Source organism: Populus nigra, chromosome 1 (assembly GCF_951802175.1).
Source record: "Populus nigra chromosome 1, ddPopNigr1.1, whole genome shotgun sequence".
NCBI lineage: Eukaryota > Viridiplantae > Streptophyta > Magnoliopsida > Malpighiales > Salicaceae > Populus > Populus nigra.
In genome coordinates, this window is record NC_084852.1 from 48,217,544 (window position 1) to 48,242,366 (window position 24,823).

At 35.4% G+C, this 24,823-nt stretch overlaps 3 protein-coding genes across 5 annotated transcripts; all 3 read right to left on the reverse strand.

The window, feature by feature from the left end:
- LOC133698610 (protein LATERAL ROOT PRIMORDIUM 1-like) lies at positions 1 to 3,418 on the reverse strand. Of its 3 annotated transcripts, none has more exons than XR_009843167.1 (4): positions 2,560 to 3,418; positions 1,871 to 2,161; positions 1,031 to 1,632; positions 1 to 208 (listed from the first exon to the last, which is right to left on the reverse strand). XR_009843167.1 is itself a non-coding variant. In XM_062121609.1 (4 exons), the coding sequence occupies exons 1-3, from the start codon at positions 3,101 to 3,103 to the stop codon at positions 1,785 to 1,787; spliced, it is 846 nt and encodes a 281-aa protein (XP_061977593.1). In that variant the 5' UTR covers positions 3,104 to 3,418; the 3' UTR covers positions 1 to 208; positions 1,745 to 1,784. The 3 variants fall into 3 exon arrangements, 2 of the variants coding, with proteins under 2 accessions (XP_061977593.1, XP_061977585.1); XM_062121609.1 differs by lacking the exon at positions 1,031 to 1,632 and adding an exon at positions 1,745 to 1,795; XM_062121601.1 differs by lacking the exon at positions 1,031 to 1,632 and having other exon boundaries at positions 2,560 to 3,417.
- A 1,806-nt stretch (positions 3,419 to 5,224) lies between these two features.
- Positions 5,225 to 9,755, reverse strand: LOC133690758 (uncharacterized). Its single transcript, XM_062111057.1, has 8 exons — positions 9,461 to 9,755; positions 8,851 to 9,135; positions 8,402 to 8,461; positions 8,081 to 8,290; positions 7,643 to 7,761; positions 7,402 to 7,499; positions 5,952 to 6,073; positions 5,225 to 5,873 (listed from the first exon to the last, which is right to left on the reverse strand). The coding sequence occupies exons 1-8, from the start codon at positions 9,668 to 9,670 to the stop codon at positions 5,712 to 5,714; spliced, it is 1,266 nt and encodes a 421-aa protein (XP_061967041.1). The 5' UTR covers positions 9,671 to 9,755; the 3' UTR covers positions 5,225 to 5,711.
- A 5,674-nt stretch (positions 9,756 to 15,429) lies between these two features.
- LOC133681132 (uncharacterized) lies at positions 15,430 to 24,370 on the reverse strand. Its single transcript, XM_062104265.1, has 18 exons — positions 24,225 to 24,370; positions 23,976 to 24,133; positions 23,095 to 23,334; positions 22,684 to 22,830; positions 22,447 to 22,525; positions 21,942 to 22,125; positions 21,777 to 21,842; positions 21,002 to 21,241; positions 20,415 to 20,621; positions 20,011 to 20,314; positions 19,372 to 19,531; positions 19,117 to 19,225; positions 18,582 to 18,717; positions 18,409 to 18,464; positions 18,024 to 18,323; positions 17,803 to 17,925; positions 16,159 to 16,839; positions 15,430 to 15,817 (listed from the first exon to the last, which is right to left on the reverse strand). Exons 2-18 carry the CDS (start codon positions 24,103 to 24,105, stop codon positions 15,647 to 15,649), a joined length of 3,333 nt encoding a protein of 1,110 aa, XP_061960249.1. The 5' UTR covers positions 24,106 to 24,133; positions 24,225 to 24,370; the 3' UTR covers positions 15,430 to 15,646.
- Positions 24,371 to 24,823: the final 453 nt, after the last annotated feature.

Below are 24,823 nucleotides of genomic sequence, written 5' to 3' on the forward strand. Positions count from 1 at the left end.
TTCCAAGAATTTTTCTTTGTCCACCATTAAAGAGAGGGAAAGTTCGAACTGAACAAGGCATTAAGAACAGCCAAAGGAGTTTCACCTCAGAAGCAAAACTAGGAAAAACTATGAAATCCCTTTCCAGTACATACAATTTAAGAGAAGAGGTGGATTCACACCTTCTGCCTTGAAGCCAAACCACTCAGCAGTGGATCTCATCCATTACCTGGAGATTTAGAGAAACTGGTTAGGCAGTGAAAATGCATGTTTCTGCGTTCTACAGTAAGGGGATAGCATAAACACTTGCCGGACAGAATTAAAATCACATCAGCATCATTTGGCAAAAAATCACATTTAATGAATTTTTAACTTGCTCCATTAGCATTCCCTAAGCATTCTAGGTTCGATTTCACTCTCTTTGATGCTCTAATTCTTTCAAGAAATCATAGTTAGGCAAGCATTGTCTCTCAGAAATCATATCCTTCTATTACTCATAGTCCCATGTCAGGCTACGTTTTACAAAAGAATATCAACATAACAAAGCAACAATGAGAATGAGGCCCTGGTTTACAATCTTTACTATTGCATATTCATTTCAGGATTAACATGAGGTTGAAAAGCCATTGAAGAGCCAGAAGATCGCACTTCAAAATATGTTTTCCGAGGCCATAAAGGATCAGTACTGGCGCAATAACTAAATGGATGAGAATTCTGACAACGGCATGAAACAGGTCATGTTTTACTTGTAAAGTAATAAGCAGGGAAAAATATCATAGTTATAAGACCCTGGTCTTAATTAAGGTCCGGGTCATGGGTAGAGTTAGACACGGCCAACCAACTTCTGATAATTTTTTTTAATTTCAAAAAACTCAAAATAATAATAAAAAAAGAGATTTTTCATGGTTATAAAATTTAACTCGGTCTAAACTCTAGGTTGCAAGTGAGGATTTAATCCATGTTAACTTGACTTTTAATTTTTTTTGTTATAAAAAAAACCCAAAATCATGTTGTTTTGGCAAAAAGAAAAAGAAAAGGGTTTCCCACTGACCTGGCTAGGCCAGTACCCGGGTTGACAAAACACCTATCAGACGAGGCTAGATCTTATAACCGGGGAAAATATCCTTCCACTCCATCAAAAAGGAAAAGCATAACCTCAAGAACACCATGAAGGAGTCAGATGAGCATGTTTCCACCATAATTGATGTCTTCCCATAAAATAAATGCTTCTCAGTAGAATTTTGCAATGAATTAAATATATTGAAATGGATGGAACAGTAAAAAAAGCACAACCAGGAAACAGCTCGTTATCACAAAAGTCCTAAAGAAACTTATGCTTTCAGTTAAAAAGTAAATAAAAGAAAGGACATCATGGATGGAATGCTCGTATTATTTTTGCATCGAAGAGACAGATGCAACATTAAAGTAGAGAGGAAGTAATTCACATGCCATGCCTTTTCTATTTTACCCAAGATGATGGTGACATCGCAACAATGACCCTTGCTTGGTTATGAAGCAAGGGTCCTGTGAAAGAAAACAAGATGTTTTAATTCTTTGCAGTTAGTAGCCAAGTAGCTACCCAACATTATTGAGATTATCCTTTCTGCTGCAAGCTCCAGCAGTAAATTTAAGCACAGCGTAGAGTCTCGTCGGCTTATTTATGGTATAAGATGGAACAAAAAAGAGTCAAGTAAATGTTCATCGTTGAAAGAACGCCATCAAAATGTAACAAAATGAAATGATCAAACCTCTCATAGTTTCTCACCGTGCATTGGTTATTCTCACCACCTTCTGTTCTTGCAGAACTAACTAAAAACTACAATTGCATTTAATCCTTATTCAAACAATGACCTTTAAGAAAAATGAAGTCACTAGGTGGTGCAGTTTGTACCTTCAAGCAATCTGTGGTTCCCTGTGGCTGCGTAGGCAACGGATGGTTCAACAATTGGCGAGGTGGAGTCTCTAGTCCTTTCACCAGACTGCATTTTTGAAACACATGGAAACAGGTTTTTCTCGTCGATCCCTTGATCATAAAGAATGCCCTTGAAAACATGGCCACTTATATTCACCTTAGCTTGATAGGCAACCTCAGCTTCACCACTGTTAATGGCTGTTACTCTAATGCACCTGAAAACTGCCGGTTCACGGACTTGGCCAGGTAAAGACAGTTTGAAGCTTGCATCTATAATTCCAAGGAACAAAAAGAAATAAGCTAACCATTTCCCACTTTTCAACAAATTCAAGTTCACCAAACCTATACCATCAGTGTATGAACTCAAGTTTTTCTCAATATAAAATGAAGAATTCCAAGTGATCTCTGGATCACTGGAATCTATTTATTAAGGGCAAGATCTCTGCTTTTCTGTGCACGAAAAGATCAATTCCGTCACCAAATACAGCTTATTTCGATGCAAGATTATAACTATATCATCCTCAAGTCAAAAAATATATTAAACGAAGATCAGAGAAAGAGAGACTCAATCTTGCAAATCAGCATTAAAGTCCTAATGGTCACTAAAATTTACAAATCACAGAACAAATATATCAGAAAGAAAGAGGGAGAGAGAAAGAAAGAGGTACCCTGATAACTAGAGCCTGTATCGAAGTTGACAGAAGCAGCAGCATTGTTATTAGAAGTACTGAAACTATTAGATGTAGCAGTCACATTTTCTCTTGGCCTTTTACCACCAACACAGCCACCACCAGAAGAAGCAGAAGAGTCACCACCACCACCACAACCAAGCCTCTCTCGCCTCCTCGCAGCAGACACCCATGTGCTCTTCATGTGAGTGGTACAATCATACTCTCTACTCTTGCAACAAGTCCTGCACCTCCTATACTGACACTCTTTCTTTGCCCTGTTTCCACAGTCCCTGCAAGCTCTTGCAGGACCAATATTCCTTCCAGTATCATTATCCCCAACAACATTTAAATCACCCCTTTTAAGAAAACTAGATTTTTGCTGGTATTTATTGAGAGTGGTCCAAGATTCTTGATTGTTTGCAATGTTACATTGATCATTGGTGTTGGCTATTTGGTGAGTAGAGGGAATGTGTGGAGGCTGGTGGTGGTGAAAAGGAGAAGGTGGCGGAGCTATAAAGAGTATGTTGTGAAGGCCTAACATGTTTGTATGGTCAGGTGGGAAGGTAGTGGTGGTGGTGGTGACTGGATGTGGCGGTGGTGGCCATGTTTTGGCGGTGGTGAGGGTACTAGGAGTTGAAGTGGCCACGGTTGATGGTTTGTATCAAGAATATAAGTTGATGATTGTGTATAGTTATAGTACAAAGAAAAGACTTTGCAATGGCAGTTAAGTGATGGATATGAGCTAGCTAGCTAGCTAAGCTTACAATGATATAGAAGTGTACAACATGAAGGCAATTATTGCTGCTCAGAGAGAGAGATTTGTTGCAGAGTTGCCTTTTCTACTGGTAGTCAACTACTGTGTACTGAAATTCCTCTGTTTCTAACAGAAATCACTTTTTTTTTAAGGAATTATTGCCTTGCAGAAGAATATATTAAAATATATTTTTTTAATTTTTTATATCAAAATATTTAAAAATATTAATTTAATTTTTTTAAAATAAATACATTTTTGAAACGTAATTTAAAACATATTCCCAACCGGTCATTAAAAATTATATCTTCTTGGATAAAAATACATTAGAAAATCTTTCAACATCCATACAAATTTATTAATTTTTTTAAAATACATTATACTAATAAGATGAATAAGTTTTTTAAAATCACTCAAAAACATATTGATTAATACATAAAATGATTCAAGAACATATTCAAATATCAATGAATAAGGAAATATATAGATTTTTATTTATTCTGAAATTAAACATCCAAGTTCATCGGATTTTAATGTTAAATATATGTTCATTTTATATTTCTCGAACTAAAATGCAATGGCTTAATTATTTTTCTCCTCTCATAATTAATCCACCAAATTTAAGAAGCAATAATTGCCTGTTAATCTTAAAGTACAAAAAAAAACAAAAGTTAAGTCACTTTTATCCTATCTGTAATGATGCATCTTCAATTTATTTACTTACCAGTAGCCTTTTGATGCAGTGGAATGGCTGGCACAGGTGAGGCAGTGGGAAGAAATGGTGACCTCCTCTGTCGTTACAGGATTCCAAGTAATTATTATAAGATTGTAATTAATAATTATAAAAATCAAAATATTTGGTATTTGAATCTTCATCTACATCATGATCAGGATATATATGTGTTTTTTTTTTAATATTTAAGTATATGGATGAATTTGTAACTTTTTTAATACACTGTATCAATATAGAATTGTTCATAAGGAAATTCTTTCTAGGAAGGTAGGTTAGATTATTATTTAATAAAAAAAAATATAGATAGTAGAGAAAAAATTATTTTAAAAAATAAATATATAAAATAAATGTATTTTTTTTGTATAATTTTATATGTACCGAATACAAAAATTTAATTAATACTTGATAATTACCTGTTAATTTTTCACCAACGTGCGTCAACAAACATCATATCATCCAACAGGGATCAGAACAACGTGTTTTTTTGTTAACAATATTTTTTATATATATAGCAAGATAAGCCAAGGTGTGAGGCACTATAGAAAGGTTTCTCTGACGTGTAGAAAACTCTCACAATTAAAGGAGAGGTGTGGGCCAAACCTAGGCTATGAGTCCAAGTTTAGAGTCTAAAAGCCTAGTCTACATGGCTCCATAGATGTAGGCTACAACCTAGCAGAGTAGGCATCTGCTCAGATGCCTTTGCTTTTTTTTTTTTTGTTTTTTACTCGTTTTGGGCACAATGATTTTCAAGTGCTGCACCGCTGTGCTCGTTAACCGATTGCTGTAGCTTCTTTGTTCTTTCCATTACATGGTGGCCGGTGGGGTGGGGTGGGCCATGGCGTGTGGGCTCGGTTGCTTTTGAGTATTAACCCAGATCAGATGGGGAAGCCTAGGCGACGAAGGAAGGAATCTCCTCTGCCATTGATTACTCTGTTTTACGTGATCCAGGAGGGCTCAAATTGTCGATCATTTCCAAAGTATAAACTGTTTTAATTCTTAGGTATTGCGTTTAATCTTGTTCATATAACAATTAATCTTGTTCATGTAATTAAGTGATTTATGCATGTTCCCACAACAAAGCTTCACACATAGCAGCACTATGATCCTGAAGCGATCAACCTGTAAGCACGAGGGAGTATAAACAAGACAACTAACCATATGATGTACACCACAGCCGCTCAATCTAAGGTGTTGAGTTCGTCGTATTTCATAGCAACTTCATTACATTGTGTTTTTATACTTGTTACCCTTTGATGGAACTAAGCAGTATTATACACAGTATTATACGCGAGAGACACGTGTTAGGAGTGTTGTGGTTAGAGCTTTTGCATCGCGAGAGATAAATTATACAGCACCTCCATCAAAAAGCAAGTTCTTCCCAAATTTGACTGTTGAGCTGAAAACATTCCCTCATGGATGCCGGGTCTCAAAAATAGGAGCATTAGTTGAAACACTCGGCATCCAGATCCAGTTGCCTGAGTTTCTGAGTGATCTGGAAGTATGATTAGCAATGAAACCCTAAAGATTCCCTGCTCCTTGTGGTTGGGACATACAGAATCAAGTCAGACAAACCATCTTCTTCCCAGTTGGCATGAACCAAATTCAACTATCTTGCTTAGTGTGCCGAAACATGAGATTTGTTTCTGAGCTGTCTGATACGAGGCTCTACCAAGGTTCAGAGTTATTTCCGAGAAAATTTCTAACATGTGAGGGCTTGCTCCAACCTTCCTCCATTGAAATGAGGTTAAGGCGTATGATTAGTTTCTCCACAGCATCTTCCTCCAAGCTGCTTAATTTATTGGATGCCTGTTTTTGCAAGGAAGAACCCTGCAAAAGTTCAAGACTTCTTTTTTTCAGTTTGTTAGAAGAATGGAAGTGTCATGGTATGCCAGGTAGAAAACATACCTTCTCTTGATACAACTTGAGATATTGCAGCGATTGCTCATAAAACCCACAATGGTATAAAAGAACACTGTAGTCTCTTAGTTCCTTAGGGTCGGATTCAAGGAGTATTAAACGCTCACAAGCTGCAACAAAAGCAATACTTTCCTCATGAATATAAGTTTAAAAGCAATTGCGAGGACCTTTTTTACGGTGATCAACTATGTGGCAATTGCTTGAACCAGTGATTATGTGATAGTTTGTGTATCAAAATCCATGGCTATCTTTCTTCCCTTTCCATTTCTTATCCCATAATGGAAATTAATGATTCAATTTGCCACTCAAGATAATAATAGTTTAACATTTTGAATAGTTGTGTTCTATCTTCGTCTGTGCTTTTCCCAGACACTCCTCCCTCTGTCCCCTGATGAAAAGAGTAAAGGGAAGTGATGGCTCAATTTGTCACTCAAGTTAATGCGATATCAAAAATGATAGTTATCCTTGTAGTTTTAACATTTTGGATACTTATGTTGCATCTTGGTCCAAACCATGGCTACAAGGCCACTCATCCCTCTCTCTCTCTCTCTCTAAAGTTCTTTGTGTCACGACACCATACAAGTGGGATGTAAGCAGACAACCAGTGTACAGGGTAGTTATGCCATAACTTGCATCAAATATAGCTCACTGGTCTGTAAACGTCCCAAATCAGAAGCCCATTATTAAGTTTTTAAAACTGAGAAACCAAAAAAGTTGATTAGCACATGAAGCATCACGCATCAAGGATATGGGGAGGTCCCACGACACACCTTTCTAGTAACACACTCCATAACTCGGCTCAGAGGAGGAGGAGGAGGAGGAGGAGGAGGAGGAGCAAACTACTGTCTTCCAAGCATCATGGTAACAAAAGGGCGATGAAGTTGAGCAAACTACTGTCTTCCAAGCATTGTGGTAACAAAAGGGCGAGGAAGTTAACAGACAGAGGGAGGACGCGAAGCATCACACAAGTCTCTCCATTGTCAAATAAAAAAAAGAGAACCAAAGAAGGACTAGGGAGACACGATGAAAACAACTCTTCAAATGAATTGCTCATTTTGGATGGCCATTGTATATTCTACTTGAAGACAGCATACCCGCCCAACCTGGTAAGGCAAGGACTAAGATTTTCTTCCAACAAATTAAAGAGAGCGTGCAACCCCCAAGCCACACTAAGGAAAACACACACACACGCACACACACCAGAATTTGAAACTTCTGCCATAGTGAATAATGATGATTGAATAAAAAACGACTACAATGCATGGATCCAGTATCACTGGGAAGCCAACGCAAAAGAACAATTTGGTTTCACATGTCAACATGTTGCCATTACCTGTCTGGCACCTCAAATACAAAGTCCCATCAAACTGCCTGGGACATCGATGGTAAACAGAAAAAAATAATTTAACAAGTGCACCTTCATCTTATAGATACATACCAGATAATGCACGTCTCATGTCCCCGAAGTGTACACTAGTCCAAACACCACGGTCTAGCCTATGTTGAGCAGCCTTTGCAGATGCAAGCTGAGCACCACTGCAATAGGGAGAGAAATAAAAATAAAAAAAGTATAAGCTCAACTACAACAAAAAGAGGAGAAAGAGAAAGGCTTCCTGGAGCTAAAAAGTGAAAAATAATGCACACAAAGTACAAAATTCATTGCAAGATACTCTTAATACCTTCCTTCAAAAGTTTTTGATATATCAACACAGTCAGCTGCATGTGCTGCCTGTAAGAATAAACTCTTGGTATGATCATGTTGAAATGGCCAAAAAGCCTCCTTTAAGTTTCTCAAAATCTGCACGCGTGATATAATGTAAGGAGGAGAAAAAAAATCAAGCTAGAAAATGCTGCACATGTATAAATGCAGCAGACAACCTCATGCTTAACCTAATGTACTAAAGACATTCACACATGATACCAACATGATACAAAAACACATCATCTGTAAATGAAAGAAGTTGCTGAAAACAAACTATTCAAGATTCATGAATTCATCAGTAAGAAAATATCACTTTGGACTTGTGTTGGTACCATGTGGATGTCCCAATTTTGTGCTCTTTCATCATGCATATTGGAGGAACTGATAAAAGACAACAGGAAAAAACATAACCCACCTTCTCCAACAGAGTAAGTGATGTCAAAATGTGTTGATGATCAGACTCCTTACTTTTCTGCTTGTGATAGCCTCTTGGAAGACCATGGTTGTCATGTGGGAAGAAAATCTCACAATCAAAATCCAACAGGCTCCATAACCGAAGCGTTTTCAGGATTTCCGAGTATATAAGTGCAAGCATAACAGCAGAACCTGATCGATGTGTCAAAACCTGCTCAATACAGCATATTAAAATATAGTAAAAAAAGAAGTCCCAAATACAAAAAATATTCTTCTCTTGTAGAGAGTTCGAATTTATAAGCTGGAAGGCAAATTTCTATACAGAATGAAGATACAAAGATCGTGGCTCCAATCGACTTTTCATAGTGCTCCTTCGAAAGCCCTGATTAGAAAGAAGTAAAGAACCAGATTATATAAATCACAGTCGCATCGTACCAAAGTGCAAGGAAGTAAGTTATAAAAAGCTAAAAACCTAGTCAAAACTTACTTAGGATGAAACTAGGATAACAGTTTCGGTTCATCTTTAATACAATAAGTTTCGCTAAACAAATTTTTCATCAACAACCTAATTCCTTTCTTTGACATCAGCAACTGAGACACAAGAAATTATAACATGGACCAAGCAAACCAATCACCCTACAGGGATTCATTACACTAAGTAATCAATCAAACAGTTTGTTCCACATAAACCCTGTACTTGCAATAATGCTTCTTTGAACACCGAAAAAACTAAACACCTAGAAGGAAAAAAAATGCAAGAAAAATGGTTACCTTCTTGACATACAAAAATTTCTCCAAGCTATCCAGAAGCATCTCTGGCGATGACTTCAATGCAGAGCTATTATTAGTGCAGAATCCCATGGAAAGATCATCCAATCTTTCAATGAAAGCATCCACGGGGAGAGCAACCGAAGAGTGTGATATGAGAGAATCATCCTCAGCTGCTATATAAAGTGCCGTTTTCTCCAAATCAACACATCTATTAATGCTAATGCTGATTTCCCTCTCAATGCTTGACAATCTTTTAATTTGTGACATGAAATTTTGCCTTGCCTCCTAAATAATTAACAGTCAATCACTTATCAACCATTTTAGAGAAACCCCACATCAAAATTTTAGCTAGAAACAAAGGTTCCAAATTCAAAGATAAATACGTAAACTTTAACATAATTGAAAAAAAAAACAAAAAATGGGTTCTAAATTTTCTACAAAAAAAAAACCATATAAAAATAAAACACAATCTCATACTTCATTAAAACTGTATCAAAATTAATAAGCAAGAAGAACCCATTAGGCAACTTTCTATTAACATCCAAAAAAACAAAAACTTTTTAACAAAATTAGAAAAGAGAAAAGAAATTGGAAGGCATTTTGTAATTACTCTGGCATGAGTGGTGTTGATTCCAGAAGAATCCAAGGCATCATGCAAAGCAAATTGGAAGTCAGTTGTTACCGGGGGAGGAGGTTGGGATCCTCCACGGCAAACCACACGGCAAGGAGGAGGAGCAGAAGGATGGGATTGGTATTTTGAGAACTTGGAAGATGAGGAAGAAGATGGTATTGATGATAAAATTGCAGCTATGGCAGCCATTATGTGAGTAACTACATTATCTACCTTTCCAAGTGGGAGAGAGAAATGCTGGAAAGAAAGATAAAGTTGATTTTTATTTATTATTGGTTTAAAAGAGGAGTTTTGATTTGGAAAATAGAAATTGGAAAATGGAAAGATTTTTTTCGTATGAAAATAGAAAATGAAATTTTTTTTTTTTAATGGACAGATTTTCTTATATAAAAAATGGATGCACCACACAAAATCTATTAAATTTATATTAAATAAATGACTCTAACACCCAACTTAATTTTTTTAAATGTAAAATAGATATTAGACAATGACAATGCTTTTTTAAAAAAGAAAAAATAAAATAAAGATCTAAATTATTCACTTGATTAGATTCACTAAATTTCATTAATTTAATATTTTGATTAAAAAACATCGACAACAAATAAAACGAAGAAAAAAACAAGAATTAACAATAAAAAATGAGCTGTCAATATTATATTTGAAAGGAGAAGAAAGAAAAATCTATTAAAGACTCGCTATTACTCCATCGTAGACATAACCCCACCACCGAAAAAAGATCACCAAGATGGTTCTAACATTATTGTAAAAGGTTGCATGACGATACTGAAAGAGATCATACGCGCCGATAGCGCAACAAACTAAACGAGAAATCATGAAGTAAGTATCTCATACTTATATTTAATTAATTAATTTAATTTAATTTAAAAACAAAATCTAAGAAAAATAAAATTTAACAAAGAACAACAAATAAAAAAAACCCAAGGTAACCCTAGTAATCTTTAAAATTAGTAAAAAATTCTATAGAAAGAAAATAAAAAAAATAATAGAGCTCAATCTCAAATTAAATAAAAAAAGAGAAAAAACACTAAACAAACCCAGACAAATCTCCTAAACCTGAATCAATCTCCCAAACTTATAACTCGTGAAATTTTAAATCCGAATTAAATCAAGAAGCTTAATTCACTGTCAATTTAATGTTGAACAATGAAATAAAAAAATATCAATTTAAAAAATTTGTCTAGGTAAAAGAAAAATAGCAATAAAAAAATAATGATCAATTCTGAAAGAAAAAAAATGGAGGATGAAATCATAAAAAAATCCAATTTTAAAAATTATCTCAAATAAAACAAATAGTAATCAAAAGAATAAGGACCAAATCTGATAGATGAAAAAATTAAAGGAGGATGAAATTGAAAAAAATTTCTAATTTTATAAATTATTTCAAATAACACAAATAGTAATTAAAAGAATATTAACCAAATTTAAAGGAAAACAAATTGAAGGGCCGCTTTGAAAATTTAAAGAGTATCAAGAATGATAGTTAAAAAAAGAGGGGATTGTCGTTGTCAAAGCCACAAGTATCGTCTAGGGATGAAGGTGTTGCCAAAATGATTCAAATGTCACTTCAAAAACCACTGTTAGCTGCCGAACAACCCCTTAGGTGTCACTTGAATAGCATGAAAACAAGCCACGTGATGACACGTGTAATAAACACGTCAATCATTTTTATTTTTTAAAATAATATTTTATATTTATTAAATTATTAAATTACCTCCTAGTCAATTTAATTGTAACAAAAAGGCTAGGCTGGAAATACAAAAATACCTATGGAGATCAGTTAAATTTTTTTTACTTTTAAGTGTAATTTAGTCATTTAATTGTGCTTTTAAAAAATAAAAATACAAAACACCTCTGGACACTAGTTAAAGAAATCTTACTTTTAAGGATAACTTAATTATTTTACTGTAATATAAAAGTTATAAAGACAGATATACCCTTAACCAATATGAAAATGATTAATAAATTTTATGAAAAGATAATACTACCTCTTATAGTTAATCTAATAACTTTTGTTGGGAAAGGAAAAATCATTATTTCATTGTTCTAATCCACGATAAAATGTATTTGGTTTAAGAGTGAAATACTGACCTTCTCTATTTTTTTTTATAAAATATAATATGAAATAGTAGTGTGCATCAAAATTTAAGAGTGTGTTGAGAAACATAAAATAATTTTTTTTTCTAATTTTTTAAATAAAAACTAAAAATATTTTTATTTGTTAAAAATGAAGACATATTTTCCACCAAAAAATAAGAAATGCATTAAGATTACAGCTATTTTTATAAAAAAAAAATCAAAACCATCATCTTAATATTTTGTATTTGTAAAAATCTAATTGTAGAGTATAAATTTTATTTCATTCAAATTAAAAATTATCATGACTTAAAAAAAAATCTTTATATAAGAAAATTTAAATTTATGACATTAACTAAAAATGAGAACATATAAAAAAATAATATTAATTTTTTACATTGCTAAAAAGCGCTTATATACCAAAGAAAAAAAATTGTATTTTTCATGTTTTTTTTATTATTTAAAAAACGGTGGAAAAATTGCAAAGAAAAACCGAGGAGAACCTCTAAAATATGTTTTTCAAATTCAATATAAATTAAAAAAAACAGTTTTTTAATTTTTTGGATGGAGAAATATCATATTTGAACATGAACTCTAGTTCTTCTTTTCCCAACACCAAAAAAACACCAATTTCTAGAAAATTGGAGCATTACTGTATTATTCTTTTTTAATTTTCTTTTTGTTTTCAACGAGTTATTTTTATCATTGATTGATGAATATCCATGATGTGAATTACTCTTTATATTATTAAGAAGTAAGTACAAGAAATGCAAGCTTGAATAAAAATGGCATATCTAATATTCTAATTCAGGGTTAGTTAAGAACCCGATTTTTTTACCAAAATAACTTTGTTTTGGAATTTATTTCAAAAAAAATCAAAAATTGAATCGATCCTATCAACCCTCGACCTGCAGCCTAAACTTTGAACGGGATCGAACTCAAAATCAGGTCTCATGACAATACTATTTCACACAAATATTTTACTTTTGTTTATTTATTGACAGAAAACAAGGAACAGAGGTGATTGCAGAGCTTCTTTGATTTTGGATGCGAGCAGAACAACTCAGCCAATGAAAAATGTTCGTGGGATAGCTATTTTTTCAGTGAAAGCATGCCCGAGAAAGAGAAAAAAAGAGAGTACTAGCCAGACACCTCATATCACAGTTCCCTTCTAGCTGTCTGGAACATGAACAGAAAACAGGGTAGAGAATTTACCCAGAGAAGATCATCATATGCATGCTTACCAGAGATAATGCAAGCCTTATGTCATCCAAGTGTAAACTGTTCCAAATGCCAAGGTCTGGCCAATGTTGAGTAGCCTTTGCAGGTTCAGGATTAAAGCTGAATGGTACTACAGCACGCGGATTTCAAATAAACATTTGTAAACACAACTATCACAGGGAGGAAAAGAAAGGCTAGCAATCAACTAGAAGAAGAGGATATTTTTTGTTCGAATCTTATCACTTGCATTTCTCAACCTATACATCAGTGTGCGATCGGCTGAGAACTTTAAGTTTACGGGCTCTCCCCTGTAATTTAGCTCTTGAGCGTAGTCGTCCATCCGTGTATCGCGTCAAGGAGTGTTTATATATACATATACATAATATATTGTAGAGTGCTGGTTTACTTCCTTTCCTGCCATACAATGGGTTGGCATGGATAAATGACTGTTAATCTCTTTCAATTTTCCGCCCTGCTGTTCATAACTTATTTTATAAAATTTTGCTGTCTACAGAACATCCTGCCTACAAAAATCCGGTTAGAATCTGCTCTATCCATTGAACTGGTACGTACTTCACCGAATACCGAATAAGAAATTAAGATGAAGAATTTATGAACATGGACCTTGTGTAATTACTAAACCAGTTATGGATTCACCCTTGAATATCCCGTCATTAGGTGGTCAGTTGGCTCCATGTCAAATACTTCACCGTCTAGTCTTGTTTATTTCGCCTTTAATTACAATGAGAGAATGTCATTTGCACGAACCAGTGTATATATTATAGTGGATAGTTCTCCTCTGGCATGATTTACTCTTTAGTGTTCACTTCGAAAGGTCATGAAAAGATCAATGACTACTTCTGCTGTCATAATTCCTATGTTCTGGTTGCTCTTGTTAGTAGCTACCATTAGTGTTGGATTCTGCTATGGGTGCTCCAGTGCAGGATGCAGGCTGAGTGAGAAAGGTGCCCTTTTGAAGTTCAAGAACGATCTCACCGACCCTTCAAACCGGCTAACATGCTGGGTTAGTGATGAGGATTGCTGTAGATGGTCTGGAGTTGTTTGCAACAACTTAACTGGCCATGTTCTTGAGCTCTATCTTGGAACCCGCATTTCTTATGATGTAAAATTAGCCTCCACTGCTTCTGTTGACTTGGAAGATAATCGTGGATCAAAGCTCGGCGGCGAGATTAGCTCTTCTTTGCTCAACTTGAAATATTTGAGGTACTTGGACCGAAGCAACAAAGATTTTGGAGGAATTCACATCCCTAAGTTTCTTGGCTCCACGAGGAATCCAAGGTACCTTAGTCTCTCTCATGCTAGAATAGGAGGAATGATCCCTCATGAACTTGGGAATCTCTAATCTGCAACATCTTAATCTCCAAGGTAATGATCCTGAAACCTATGCTGACAATTTACGTTGGCTATCTGGTCTTTCTTCGCCAGAATTTCTTGATTTGAGTAATTTGGCCCTTAGCAAAGCCTTTGATTGGCTTGAGGTTATAATCATTTTCCCTTCTTTAGCAGAACTACGCATATTTTTTCTCACTAGGTTATCTCTTCAATACCCAACTGGTTATATCCTTTCAGCCATCTTGAGTTCCTCGAACTTGGGGACAACTATTTTCAAGGTAAAAATTCAAGTGCCATCGGTAACCTTACTAGCCTTGACCTCTCATCTAACAAACTTGTAGGAGTTCCAATAATTTGAAGGGTCCGCTGCATCATATATCGTCCGGCGTTATTGGACTAGATCTTTTCATTAATTCATTTTGAGGGTACATTTCCAATTTCTTGCGTTATAATATTGGTTCTTTGACATGTTATTAAATACAAGTTGAATAGTTTAAGTTTCTTACAAAATTGATGGGCCGAAGAAATTGAATGCTCTTGGAAACCACTTCTTGTCTGGAGAGATTCTGGATTGTTAAAAGAACTGGCGAGATTTGGAAGCCATGAAAATTAAGTTACAGCTAATCTAGTGGCAATATTCCTAACTCCATTTTGAACGAAAGTATAGATCTTTCCCTCGATGATTTATCTGGAAAGATTCCAAACGAAGTAACAAGCCTTGAGGAATTGCAGGCACTAAATTTCTCACATAATTGTTTGGAAGGAAAATTTCGTGAGGATGAAGGTGATATGGGATCGCTATAATCTCTTGACCTCTTTCAGAATCCTCTAGGGTGAAATCCCTCTAAGCCTGGCAAGTTGACATTTTTTAGTCACTTGTACTTATCCTACAATAACTTGAGCGGAAGAATTCCTCAAGCACTCAATTGCAAAGCTTCATTTCATCCAGCTTCACTGGCAACAAAGGTCTTTGTGGACTTCCAAGAATCGCAGTGCAGATGGTACAAATAATGATCATAATGGAAGAGATAAAAGGGCATGATAGTTCTGACGTTAACTGGTTCAATGTGAGCTTGCCAGTTGGATTTGTGGTGGTATTTTGGTTTGTACTGGGTCCTTCGGTGTTGAGAAGACATCTGCATTCCATGTATGCAGTCCACCCATTGCATGGGAGGAACAACAAAAAGGGAGGCAAGTTTTAGCCAATTTAACTGACGGTTGCTTCTTTTCAGTCCCTATATAAACCCACTTGCACTTGGATGGCGGAGCTAAACAAAACGTTTAGAACAAGGATCGGTAGGCCAATATAACAGGGAAAATAAACTTTAGGAAACAACATTAATGTGCAGCGGACCACTCAACTAGCGTTGCATTAGAAGCCAGCCTAATCAAACAGATCATGATCTTCTGGATTCTATCTTATTCTTATCGATGGAGACCTACATAATCAATCTCCATTCAAGTCTTTAGTGATTCAATCCAATAAGTTCCACTTGATTAGTTCGGAAGCTGGGATTTGTATATCTCATGGCCAGATGTAGCTGCAGTAATAGGACACAACCTGATAGAATAGGAGTACGGCACAGCTGGAACAAGATAGTTGTCATGGACGCATGGTGACCAACTATCATCTCCACCTACTCCCATATGTTTGTGGTCAAGATGCACCTGAAATTCAAACACATTAAGTTAAATACATAATCCAAGACATATGACCAAATAGTGGCATAAGAAAGAAAACTAGAATGATAAACAACTGGCGGCAAAAATAAGCAGATGAACCAACAACGTCAGCTAGAACAAAGTTATTCTCCAAGAGCATCTTTGTTTGTTGGGAAACGTTAACTTACAAATCCAATGACAATTTTAAGCGCATGGCCATGCATGCATGTGAAGGTTAGAGAATTAAATATAGATCGATTTTGGGAATGGACCAGTCCAATATATGTATACTCGCTAGTTTATTAAAATATAGATTCAACAACTGAAATCACGGTAGTGAAATTTACCTCAATGTCATTTCCTTGAGCAAGTTCTTCATTGTGTGTCGCTCGGTCAAGTTCTGCTGTGGAATAGTAACTAGCACTCATTTGCATAGGTGGGGAGCTGCCATAAGTTGAAGCAAAGATTCCTACTCCATCCTTGTTCTGAAACGTCACCCACCTAACATCTGCTCTACCTGAACATTCTCCGGGAACAATATAAGGAACATGCATGTCACCGACATTCTGCTCATAGACCCCAACATGGGCTGCTGCTTTTCTATCTGGATAACATTCAAATGGCCCTCTTCCATACCATTTAATCTGATCCACTGATTTCTCCAAGTGCAATGCAACTCCCACTCGAGGCAGAGGTGGAAGCTCAGAACTTGGAATTACATTGCATTCAATAATCAAGTCCCCAGAACTATAAATTGTGTAGATCATATTAACTGTGAATAAAGCATTTGAATGTGAGGATGAGCCCTCCTCACAACTTGGGGCACCGACATAAACAACCTCTATTTTCACAATATCATTGGCTGTGATCTTCACAGAACAACTTTTTGTGTGATATACAATGCTATCAATACGAGCTTCTTTCCACCTGGAGTAATAACTTTTTTTTTCTCCACCTTTGTCATTATCTGTTGGTGCTCTCCAGAAGCATGGGAATATGCCTTTATTCATAACAGGAACTCCTCCAACCTACAATCACCACACTTTTGGAACTCAGTTTTGCTATACAGCTAAAAATGCCTATCTGTTCAAGGTCCAGGATGAAATATAACTTCTGTTCCAGAAAAATGTTAAGAATATCTTGTTGTTATTAGGTAATGATAATGTGCTTCATTCCATTTATATGAGGTCTTCTAGGTAACCTGAAAACTTGAAATTCAAATAGAAATCTTTAGATAGCATTTTGAGCTTTGTTCATATCTATGAAGCAATAGGAGGGAGGGAGGGAGCGACATGATTTAGCTAAAAACTTCTTATGAGGTCATAAGAAAATAAGAACTTGCAGCTCCTATGAACTACCAGCATATGATTCAGAGACATATCAGAGAATAGATGTTCCATGCATTGCAAAGAAATTACATCACAGCTTGTTCAATAAAAGAGAGGTCATTTTGGCTTAAATTGGAGACCTAAGGTCCGCTGAAAACTTGCCCTTCCAATTATTAATGAAACAACCAGCAATGATAGAACACGCAGATGCCAAAAATACATTCTTCGCAAAGAGCATTACAGTTTATATAAACTACTAAACAAGATTCTGCATCATTTTCATTTGCTCTATATCAGAGAATAATTCTTCCATGCATTAAAAGGAATTACGCTACAACCTTGTGTTTCAATAATAGAGAGGTCAACTGACAACATGTACTCCAAGATGAATTTCAAAATTAGTTTATGATTATTTAGATTACAATTTGATATTCTGTTGTTTTAATGCACTTCTGTAAGATGTTACTTGCCAAATGAGTTCTTCATGTGTGAAAGTGGTCTCATTAAAGTAATCACGTACCAGAAGTAGTTATATATATCTAGGCTCCACTTGTATGGGAAAACATCGAAAAAGAAGAGATCCAGGAATTCATTTATTTATGTATCTAGCTTCAATGTACTAAATATGAAACAGTGGAACAATTCACAAAAGCAATGCTATACCTTCCAGCTCTCAACACTTCCTGTTTGAATGTTCCATGTTATCTCCCAAAAGCTTGGCAGGCTAACTCTAACTATATCTCCAAGAGTTTCAATTAAGACTTTAGCATCAGTAGTTTTGATAACCTGGAAGCCAGTGCCATTTGCAAACCAGAAAGCATAGCTGTAAAAATCTTTGAGCATAAATGATAGTATCCAATTAAGTATAAAGGAAGAGCATTTACATGAGGTAAGATCTTTCTTGTGGTAGGCAACTGGACTTGTGACGATGAAACAACATGACCAGCTTCAACCCAGCGTGTGGAATGCAGAAGTGTAGTAGTTATTGTTAAAAATATTTCTTCTGCAAAAGATGAAGCCAAAAGAGGATACCAAGGACCTGATTCCCATTCTAACTCATAACTGCTCTGAGGTTCTATCAGTGGAAGAGAGAGAATTCCAGATCCAATTTCATATCCATCACCTTGAGTGGCCCAGCTAAACTCTAAACCTTGTGTTGTTTGAAAGAAATGGGTGTTGGTTATCTGCAAATTCAAATTTCAGTTAGATACGAAATTGAGATTTTGCAAAGGATAAGATATGCAGAACCTGAGTGAAACATGAAGGTACCTTTATTCTGCTTTCCTCTAGGGAAACCTTGATTGGCTGATAAACATACTTAACTTCTGCAAACAATAACTAACATGATTCATGATTTGAACAAAAGTTTAGGTCTAGGTATCATCTTAGAAGATGAAATAAAGTACAAAGATGCGTACTCATTATGAGAAAAATAAATTTACCATGCAATGCAGGATGAGGAGTACGATCCGGCCATGTAAGGCCATTCAAACAAAAGTTCAGATCATTAGGTGTATCCCCAAAGTCACCTCCATAAGCCCAGTGTTTAGTACCGTCTCCACTGTCCTTCAATAACCCCTACAGGAAAAATGCAAACACTAGATTTGATAAATAAAAAAGATTTGAAAATATTTTTCTCAAAAATAAATATTTTGTGGCAAATATTTATGGTCTTTATCACAAACTGAGGCTTTTAAACAGACAGCACATTATCGAAAACACGAACAATGAATTCATAATCTTAAACAAGTGCATATTCCATAATAGATACTGTAGTCTTCATCCTATTTTTAAAATTATGCTGCACATGGTACAGTGGGCCAATATTAAGAGAAAAAAGATTGTTCTTGCAAGTTGAGGATGATTTTCAAAATAAAAACTAAAGATTTTAGCTAAGCTTAAGATGGAAGAAAATCAATTTCTCACATGATCTCAATCTTGTGACATATTTCTTAAGGACTAAAAAGGATTTTAAACCTGGTCAACCCAGTCCCAGATAAAGCCTCCTTGTAGACCGAATGTGCTATTGATTGCTTCCCAATACTCATGTATATTCCCATTACTATTCCCCATTGCATGTGAATACCTGACAATTCAACATCACAAGGACACAAAAATAGACAAAATGAAGTCACTACCATGATTAACAGAAGCGCTACACAGTACAATTAAGTAATCTAAGAACAGTTGAGGGGTCAATGTAACTCATGTAAGAGAACAGAGGTAACATACTCGCACAATATCAAAGGACGTGATTCAGCAGGATCTTTTGCAATCTTCACTATGTCCCAAACACGCATATACATCGGGCACACAATGTCAGTGGATGTTGTTCTGGATCCACCTCCTTCATAGTGCACCAGCCGTGAGGTGTCCTTTTCACGGATCCAACCTAATAAAAGAGAACAGTAAGTAGAAAACTAATGAGAGAAAAGGAATTGAAAAGTACAAGTCATTATTTATGTAAAACTTCAAGTCTTCTAACAACACTAAACAACTTATGAGAAATATAAAAACAAATTAACCTAAATGATCTCTTATCCATGTAAATTTTTAATTGCTGAAGACCACCACACTGTTTTTAGTAAACCATTTCCATGGTTTCAATGTCTTTCCATGTGAATAATGAGAAGCTTAAGTTACAGCATTTAAAATGTAATGTAAACAGAAAACAACAATTAGTGTCTCTAAATGTTAGGTGCCAAGATTTCTTGAATAGTGCACAGATGCTCAAGTCTCACACACACAAACAGAGACACGAGTATAATCTGACACTGGATGACTCTACATGTTAAATATTGCAATTGCTTAGATTTATGGACATAGCTAGCACAACTCAAAGACATACATAAAAGAAGTTTTATATGATACCAGCTGCAGCAGAATGATTTGGTCCATATGAGGCCTCGTTTCCTAAGGACCAAGAAATTATGCATGCATGATTTTTGTCCCTCTCGACCATGCTTATCACTCGATCCATCATTGCAGCAGCCCAACTTTGCTCCTGAGTAGGATGCTTCAGATGTTCACAAAGATAAAAACCATGTGTCTCAATGTTGGCTTCATCTATCATGTACATGCCAAAAAGATCGCACAACTCGTACCAACGATGGTGCTGGGGATAATGACTGTTCCTCACAGCATTCATATTGTTTTGCTTCATTAGAACCAGATCCTGTAAGCAGAAGAATAGACAACATCTCCATTATAAACCAGATAAATCGCCAACCAATAAAGCAGAGGTAACTAACTAGTAAGGAAGGAGAAGAAATGACCTTAATCATACAAGACTCTATATTTGTCTTCCCTACACGTGGATGATGTTCATGCCTGTTCACACCTCTTATTATAACTGGATGCCCATTAACAAGTAGCTGTTTGGGAGCCTTTGATACTTGTCTTATGCCCACTAGGCATGATTCACAGTCAACTACTTGTCCAGTTGCATCTTTGAGGGAGAGAACAAGAATGTACAGGTTTGGCTGTTTATTAACACAAGCAAACACCAAAATCCACAACATCAGACGATGATCGTCATACAAAGAAAAGAGAGGTGAGGAAGCCATGCCAGAATCTCTTGAATAATGTGAGAAGTCATAAATCTAAAAAGATTGTTGAGAAAAGGTGACATGTCCATAAATTATATTGAAAGCCAAATAAGAAAAGCACAATTTTTATTCTTTCAAACTTCTTATTAATATTCTGCTCAAGCAATCTATCTTCTTATGCTTCAAACAACCACCTAAAGGAGAACTAAAGAATAAAATATCATTTGCACTGTACAACCAACAAGAATATGGTAGAACTAAATTGTGAAACATATCAAGTTGCCAGAAAATCCAAGTGAATTGAGGTTCCTCACCTGCTCTGCAGACCAAAGCTTGGGCATTTCGAGTTTCCCTTCAAGAACATTACCCAAAAATCCTAGAAGTCCCATGGGGGAATGAGTGAGCTTTAAATTAGCCACGTTGGATGAAAGCAGATTAGCAGATTCTTCACTGTCGTACCAGCTTCCAGTGTCATATAATGCAGCTTCTATGGTGAAGTTTGCAAGAATTTTTTCTTTAGGAATTGCTAGAGAGCTTTCTATTTTCACTTCCACCTGAACGGTAAGCTCACAGAAACAAACTCAAATTTTCCTCCCACAAACAACTTTGTTCCCAGTTAAACCTACAAAAACAATGGTACTGTAATAAAATGGGACAAAGCTAGGGTACTCCTTTCCCATTTACCAATAGGGTATCAGCTACCTAACACAAAGTAGAAAGGCTAACAAACAGTTCCAGAGGAAAAACCGGACATATCATGAATTTATGGTCAGCCGCAGAAGGTGGCCAGAAAACTATAACGTTATAATATTCCAACCCTCTTCTCCCCCAGCCAACCAAAAACAGGATCACTTAATGTATATTATTATTATCAGAACTCTCCAGATAATATGAGTCAAATAGAGTAAATAAGCATGCAACATGATCCAAGGGGCACACACTTGAGTATTAACTCCAAATTCACTCAGATAACATAAGCATAACTCAACAGTATGCAATATCATCAAAGTAAATGGAAATAAGTATGTTTTCCTACATTCTTTACAGCAAGAAGAGGTGCAAGTTAACATTTCATCAATAAGCACTAACCTGTATATCTGCACAAGTAAAATTCTCAGCCAGGTTTGATTTGAAAAAGTAGTCTGCAATGAATACCTGCATATCAAATATTTTCCATACGCTGTCCCTAATTATGTTCACTTTAGACAAAACAACAGCAAGCTTTAACAACATTGAAGGGAAGGGGAAAAAAACCTGAGGCTTGGAAAGAAGCAGCACATCTCTGTGAACACCCGACAACCACCAATGGTCTTGATCTTCAAGGTAAGACCCATCACTCCATCTAAAGACTTGAACAGCTAGAACATTCTTCTTGCCAGAACCACATGGATGACAGTAATCTGTAATTTCAAACTCAGCAGGTAGCCTACTATCCTGACTGAGGTGATAGAATAATAAAACGTTTGCTACTGGGTTTTATGAAAGAACAATCAAATTGTGGGAATTCCCCCATTCCTTTCTAATCTCTGCAATTCATGGCATAGGTGACATAACATAATTTAATTGAATAAATTGTCCACATAAATCACTTGTAAGGTCAATATTTATTCAACTACATAAAATGTTACTGAAACAGTTAACACTAAGAAGATTTCATTAAGTGCCAAAAGTGATAAATAAAAGAAGAGTTATGGTCACCTAAAGACATGCAAGTTCCAAAATGAAAAAAAAAAATAACAAAGAAGTGTGCATTAGATACCTATATCCCACAGGAACCCCGTTTATCCAAGCACAGAATGCTGAATCAACAGCTTCGAAATGCAGTAAAATCCTTCGACCTGTTATACACCAATTAACATAATGCAGACAGATAAATTATATGAGATTCCAGGAATCTAATGTTCTATTCATATACATTGAAAGGCAGCAGAAACGGGTAGAATTTTGAGACACAATAATCAGGTAAGACTGCTAATACATAACAAATAGATCATACCTTGCCATTCTTCAGGACTATCAAAGTATGTTCTGTAGCAGCCAGTAGGATTATCATCAGGGACATGAGGAGGATCAACTGGAAATGGATATATTACATTGGTATAAATAGGCCGATCATATCCATGCATCTCCCAATTTGAAGGGACTGTTCCAATGAGGAAGAAAAGTTATGAGATATCACCATGGAAGGGCATGTTCAAGTGTTACACATTTCAGATAATCCAGAATAATAAATTGATAGATAAAGAAAATTATTTTTTGTTGCAGTTGTTATTATGATTTATTGCAACCTACTAGAACCCTACTTCAGCGGGATGGGACTGGTTCTATTCTGTTGATCAATTATAAAGTTCAAAACTACAACGAACAAGAAAATCAACAGAGAATATTCAACTTCAATGGAAATTACCAGGTAAAGTTTCCCACTCTGAGTCCTCAAATGCAGTGCCATAAAATTTATTAGGAACACTTGTAGGGTCTGGAGCCAAGAAAAATTTCCATAAGCCAGACAAAGATTGAACGAAAGGCAAATCCTTAACCCAGAAGGCTGCACAATCAAGAGCTCCTTGAACGGCATCATCATTCCAAACAGAAGAATTAGATACCAAATGATCCACTTTGTTGCGTTGATACCAGTATCTAAGAGATCCTACAAACAAGATGATGCCAGATTTCCATAAAACTAAGAGAATTAAACCAGATACAAGCACTTGAGCAAAATCAGATAAAAGCCATTCTACAATCAATGAAACTCAAACAAAATACAGGAAAGAGGAAACAAGAATTCCAAAATTATCAGTTTGTCATCCATTCAAGCAACAAAATAAATGCTAAACAAAATCCGAAACTTGAAAAATAAATTAAAAACACAAAGAATAGAATACAATCATATATAAACAAGACAGAAACAAGATAGAAAAAAACTCAAAATCAACATTACAATTTACCTTGAGAATCATTTCATTAAACTTGAAATCAATCAAAACCAGGAAGTAAAAAAATGGAAAAAACTCCTGAGAAGACCAAGTATTGTCTATGCAAGAACCAGAATCAGTCTTACCAAAATTTTGGGAAATCAAATTGAAAACCAAGCCAAAATATCAAAACCCAGTTCAAATTAAACCCCACTCGATTAAATCATAGAATCAATCTCATCAAAAAAATCAAAAAAATAATCAACTTATCAATCAATTATAACATTAAAGGCAACAAAAAGAGCACTGTATACGGATACTACCAAAATTTCCAAGATAAAGGGTGTCTAAAAGTTTACTTTTTTTCTCCCTTTACCTTCAACAGATTCATGGCAGTGCAAAGTGACATGAGGATCTCTCTTTCTCCACTTAATAAAAGACTGATCTTGCCAAACTTTATGTCCAGTTTCCACCGGAGACACCACTTGTGCTACCAAAGATGTCATTCTTAGACCTTATAAAGAACACTACACTCTACACCACAAAGAAGTCAACAAGGATCAAACATTAAGACACAGTGTTATGTGTTAGAGAAAGAGAGACAAAGGAAGCGAAGAAGAAATACCAACGAACTGAACTGAACTAGGAAACAGAAACTCAAAATGACAAAAACGTTGTAGATGATGTGGGGGCAGTGAAGAGTAGATAAAATTTTGACAAGCGTCAGATTTGTTTTGGCAAACTACATTGGACTCTCTAATTATCGTATAAGTTTTGATTAGGCCTCAATCTACCAAATATTTCAGTTCCACCATTGATATGTCCTTATTGATGTAATGTCAGCTTTTCATTTACTAAAATAACTAGCAACTACTTTTATATATATAGAAAAAGAAAAAGAAATTATCTTATAGAAAAAGAAAAGGAAAAGGAAATAACTAGACCTATGTTGAGCTGGTTTTACAGTAAATACAAGAGTTGATTATGTCAAGACTCAAGCTAACTAGTAACTTAATTAACTTTTTAAGAATTAAAAAAAATCAAAATAATATTATTTTAATTTTAAAAAATAGATTAATTTGTCCAACCTTTTACCTGATTCTGCACTGTGTCAACCACCAAGTCGGGCTATGATAGTGACTATTGTCCTTGTAATGATATATCAATGATGCGTTCGAAACTTCTGCTAGATTAAGGATGTAATTAAAACTTTTATGGTAATTG